The sequence below is a fragment of the Camelina sativa genome, chromosome 16, assembly GCF_000633955.1.
Source record: "Camelina sativa cultivar DH55 chromosome 16, Cs, whole genome shotgun sequence".
NCBI classification, from domain to species: Eukaryota; Viridiplantae; Streptophyta; class Magnoliopsida; order Brassicales; family Brassicaceae; genus Camelina; species Camelina sativa.
Window position 1 is genome coordinate 21,067,336 of NC_025700.1, and position 5,855 is coordinate 21,073,190.

At 30.3% G+C, this 5,855-nt stretch overlaps 1 protein-coding gene and 1 long non-coding RNA gene across 2 annotated transcripts; both read right to left on the reverse strand.

The window, feature by feature from the left end:
* On the reverse strand, positions 1,211–1,947 carry LOC104751588 (protein IDA-LIKE 5). Its single transcript, XM_010473559.2, has 2 exons — positions 1,566–1,947; positions 1,211–1,413 (listed from the first exon to the last, which is right to left on the reverse strand). Exons 1-2 carry the CDS (start codon positions 1,837–1,839, stop codon positions 1,391–1,393), a joined length of 297 nt encoding a protein of 98 aa, XP_010471861.1. The 5' UTR covers positions 1,840–1,947; the 3' UTR covers positions 1,211–1,390.
* Positions 5,343–5,849, reverse strand: LOC104751589. The gene is made up of 2 exons (XR_761823.1): positions 5,724–5,849; positions 5,343–5,646 (listed from the first exon to the last, which is right to left on the reverse strand). It is a non-coding gene; the product is annotated as an uncharacterized LOC104751589 (long non-coding RNA).

Sequence of the window (5,855 nt, forward strand, 5' to 3'; positions counted from 1 at the left end):
TATGCTTTGTCGACAACCAAAACGCCTTTCAAGTTTCAACCTAACCGCCTTTTAAAGTAAGTGTAAATCTCAATTTACTTGGCTCATTAATTATGTGTATATATGTGTTTAGTTTTTATCTTATTTATTTGGAAATCCAGACTTAATTATTAGATTTAATCTTTATGAGGTTAAAGAGCTCTTTTGCATTTTCATTATAGAATTTACGTTTACAATTAAGTATATTTTGTTTACAATAGCAAATTTTTGGGTTCATTTCAAAGACACAAAGTTAAACATAAACCGCATGTAGTCAGCAGTATATATGTTAAATTGTTAATTATATGGTTGAAATAAGATCACTAGTTTTATGGTTGGGTTGCTTGCTGCTAATAAATGCGATATTTTCTCACATAAGAAAATTTCAAAGTCCTTGTTGAATTATCAAACCGAAACTTACTGTCACTGTTATATATATCCCCTTGTATGAAATAAAGTAATAGTAGTACGTTATACTATTAGTATATATGTCAAGAATATACTTGATGACCTCACGATTAGAAATTAATGCATCATTTTATGGTGACTTCATTTAATTTTTATTTTCCTTTATTGAATTTGTGACTTCATTTATGAAAGTTATAGGATCTGCAAGTCTCATGTAAATATGTCTGTACGTATTCCAAAGAAACAAATTAATTGATCGATATAATATTTTCCCCGTTTCTTTGCAATTTTTCCTGAAAAATATTTATGATACAAATTAATAAAGGTACAGTATAAGTAAATAAATAAAATTTCCTAAAAAATTAATCCCTAAAACTGCTTACTCGATTCGTAGTGTTTGGAATCATTCTTGTGATTTGTTTTTGTAAGTTTGCAATTGCAAATTCAAGTTGGATTTTTGAACTTTTCAATATAATTTAAATAATATTGTTGACAAAACAAACTTTGAAACTGATGGGGTATGTGATTTCTTTGTTTTGGATCTATAAAAAAACATATATGGCCCTTGAACATTTTTATTAGTTTTCTTTTGTTAAACACTGACAAATCTTTTGCTTTCTTAAATATTCTGGTACGTTATCTGTTTTTGTTATTTTCTGATAAATGGAACATATTTGTTGGTGATTAACTTGATAATAACGCGAGTGAGAATATTCTGCCGCTTATCAAGGCATTAAAGGCTTCTCAGTTTAAGAAAAAAAAAAAAAAACATACTAGTGTTTTGTGATAGAGAGAACAAAGAAGTACATCAACATGATGCATTAATACAAATTATTCAACCATGAGTTCATCATATATATAGGGTACATATTCTCCAAACTATGATACAAGTAGGGTTAAAATAAGTAGGCGTGCGTCCAAAAATAGCTCGACCTTGAGTTGGTTTCTCGATGGAATTTGGCAATCAGCGATTGCAATAATTAATTCCTACCCCAAAAAAAAAAACTTTCTTTAAGATATATATATATATATATATTTATATATATGCATCATGCATATTAATGTAGATATATATGTATATATGTGTAAGTATATATATCTTGTTGATAAAGATCATGGATATCTATGGGAATTAGTACTCTGTAAACCGTAGACGTTGTGTTTCTTGGAAGGAGCAGAAGGTGGAATTGGTAATGTCTTGGGCAAAAACCCTGAGAAACTTTCTGGAGGGTAGTCATCATAAATGAAACCTTGATTACGATGATGATGATGTGGATTTGGTCTTCTCACCTTGAAAAATCTCTGTGGTCTTGATGATGAGTATCTTCGTAAGCCTTCCGCTTCACACATCCTCCATGAGAACACCATCATAATTACCACTAGAATCATCATTGCTCTGCGTTTATTGCCCATTATTGTCAAGTATAAGCTTGCTTTCAGAAAACAGGTATAGGGAAAAGATGGAAGAAATAGAGAAACTGAGAGTGATCTTCTTAAGGTGAGTGTGAGTTATTGGGGGGACTGGTTGATGTTATAAGAAAAAACAATTGTACTAACCATCATATAATACTATATATATTTATATAAAGTTTGTATACAGTGGTCTTGATTACGATCTTTCTTACCGAAATAACCTCTAACCTTATAATCCTGTTCTCTTGTACATATAAAAGTTATTATTTTGACATTTTTAATTTTAACATATAAGTTAAGTATACTTTATTAGAAGTTAATCTTTTTGAATTTTATAACGACATTTTTTGTAAAACGGAAAGAAAACTAATAAGGTTGATTCTTATGATCTATTTTCTGTTTTGTTGTTTATTGAAAACTAGAAAAGTGTATCATAGAAACTCTCCAGCAAATTAGTTTTTCTTTTTATAGGAAAACAAAGAAGTAAAACCAACTAACTTAACTTTTCAAATAGTTTGTATGAATTGAGACTTATTGAAATTTCTATCAACTATATATGCTTTATATAAAGGTTTATTTATTATGCATGCATAAGCATAAATGGGCGACTTTTATGTTTTTAGTATAAACTATTATTAGTTAATCAATATAAATGTCATAAATTCGGTGTACGTTAGAAAGAGGAATTGCTTGATTAAAGGCATGAAAGATTGTGTTGTCTAGAGGTGGGAGTGGGTAGGATGTTTTATGCTTTTGAACGGGTCTTTAGGGGATCAGGGGATTCATATAGTAAATGTGTTCATATGTGTAAAATATTATGAGCTTGTTGCTTTTGTAGTTGATGGTGGCACTGGCAGGGATTATTAACGCAACCACGTTTAACGATACATTATCATATATTTTTGGCAAATGTATGGAATTTGCATAGATGTTTTCTTGCCACTATCTAATAAACAACCGAGTTTTAAAGTGTAAATGTTATCATTAGATTTTTCTAAAAAATGAATTTCGGAATTCAGTTGGCATTAAATGTTGTGAGGAACATGGAAATAAAGTAAAAAAGAAAAAGAAAAAGGAGGAAACATATAAAGAAGGGGGAAAGTGGATTAAAATAATAAATACTATAATAGGAAATATCGGTGGCGTTGGTACCACTCCAAGTTTGAAAATTATAACTTGCATAATGAAAAAATACTACTACGTACGTCTACGTGAGCCCTCCTGCCGCCTCGGTGGCTCGGTCTTGTCTTCTGTTTTCATATCCAATACCAATAGTATAACACACTTTGTTCTTTCTTTCTTTTGTTTGCATAGCCCATGTATAACAGAGTAATTTTTTGCAAAAGAAACAAACTAACTAATCAAGCACTAAACTATCCAAATATAAATAAATAAAAACCCCCAATCTGGTGACCAAAAAAAAAAAAAAAACCCAATCTTGCTGAAATAATATTTACATATCGGAAAATGCATAATGTTGATGGAAATTATTAGTCAAAAAGTCAAAGCAAGACCATTTTTCTACGATCTGACATCTCTACATCTCACGTTCGTATAGTACATAGGCATAATAAATAACAATTTTAACCAACATGATTTGGATTAAAGATATTAATTAATTACGGAAATTTTGTATGTACAGCATACTACGGAGTTGATAGTTCCATGACTCTTGATTCAATCCTTTCGGCTAACGCAAAACTTGGCTATTAAATAAGCGACCAAGAGATACGCTCAATTTCGCCGACAAAAACTCTTACACTACATATCTACTTGCTTTTACATTATCGAAATAGAGTATTTATTCCATATAATCGATGTTTATTTCACATATATTTTTATTTACAACTGATAAAAGTAAGTGGGATTATACATGATTTGGCGTTCATATTGAATACAAACAAATTGAAATAAAGTTGCATACCATTATAATCAAGCTCACTAAACAAAACAAAAAAAAAAAAGGAGAAAATGGCACACAAAAAAAAGATCAAAGTGGACCTCAGTTTGCCAGCTGATGACATAATACAGTATGAAAAGACATGTAGTATTAAATATTGTTGGATAGATTCAGGTAGTCCTACTTTTATTTATTGGGTCACGCATTCAATGTCAAATTTTTTCTTTTCTTATAAACGCATTTATATCATATGGTTGCTAGTAGGCCCTTTAGAAATTTCCAAATCAACAGGAACAAACATTTAATTACGAAAAGCCCGACAGTATTTTTTTTCAACTCATACTATAAATTTTCGACATATATAGATCATATGATATAAATGCGTTTATAAGAAGAAAAAATACATGCAAGATACGATTGCTGTGGAGATTCAAAGCTCTGCCCTCTGCTCGTATCTCAAGCATACGAAGTTCGGGTCTCTTCCGATAGTTACAAAAATACAATATAAATTATGAGTATTTGTAATTCATCTTTGGTTATATGTTTTGTTCGTTTCTTTTTGTGGCGATCATGCATGATATATTATTGAGCATATGTTATACGGATTTATAAATTTGACACACAAATTACAAAGTAACCAAAATAAACCGTTACCACAAAAAGGAGAAATGGCAAGCATTATTATAATATTGCTCACAAAAACTTTGTTTTACACTCTCAACATAACATATATTAGAACAAGATCTACTACTCTACTCACAACCAAAACAAAAACTAAAAGTCTAAAACACACTTACAAGTATATATAAATGTGGACATATTTATATCACTTTACAATTATTAATAATGAACATTTCATACAAATTACCAAATATTTAGTTATTTCTGCAAACGTAGATGTCTTTTGGATTTTTAATAAAAAATACATGAACAAAGTATTTAATTGGCTCAATTGAATAAAACGTTTATTTCAGTGGTAATAAAAAAACGTAGATCAGTGGTATTAAACTAATAATTTGCTTATATGATGTAATTAATTAAACGAATATGAACACGTTTTAGAATAATCAAACTAACTATATTTGTCAACTAAAATCAAGTGCTTTGTAATGCATTTTGTTAACTTGATTAACCACATTAACTTTTTTCTTTTTCTTTTCTTGCTTCTTGTTAAAATGGGTTGAGAAATTCTCGACCAAAACATGTTCATCTCTCTCTACGTCAAAATCATCCCTCCCAACGAACACAGAAGCTTATTTTGAAGCTTTTTCTTTTCTTGCTTCTTGTTATTTTGAAGTTTTCTTCTTGGCGCTCAAAACATGTTTACTTTTTACATTGCTCAAAAAATTCCGACGAACAATAAGAGTAGACTTGTTTCCGAGAGGAGGCAACACATAACCCGCCTTCACAATATTAATGGGCTTTCGTTGCTAAGTTTTCTTCTAACGTCTTAAACTAATATATCGTTCTGAAAAGAGTAAATATATACGATGTAGTAGTGACTATGCCTTCTTAAAAGATTATTTTTGTTAACCACTACTTTTGTGCTTTTAACTCATTCGGTAGTTTCAAATATTTTTATATGATTGGTAACTTTGGTTCATTAAACAGAGAGATATCATCATAATGGATTAATGGTGACAATTCCAAAAACATTAATAAAAACACACATAAATGAAAACAGAGATATCATAACATACTGCAACATACTATACTACGGATCTCATAAACGTTTCAGTTCCCAGTAATTAATGAAAAACGTATGAAGATACCCATAAATATCACCTTAATCAATTAAGTTTGATCAAACTGAGACTCTCCTGGAGGACGGCAACGATGAGGAGTCTTGAAACATTCATCAGGAACAGGAGAGTAAATAGGTGGAGCATACGAATTAGACGGCGTATCTGCAATTCACAAGTCCCTTAATAATTCAATTGATACAAAATAATGATACACAGAGTCTTTATGCACGGAAACATACCAGAGAAAACAACTTGATTAGCATGGGAGATTATGAAAAGCGCCAAGAATGAGAAAAGCATCATCACAAGGAGCTTCGATGAACTTGGCATCTTAGCCACTAAAGACATATCTCTCTCTCTCTCTCTCTTTT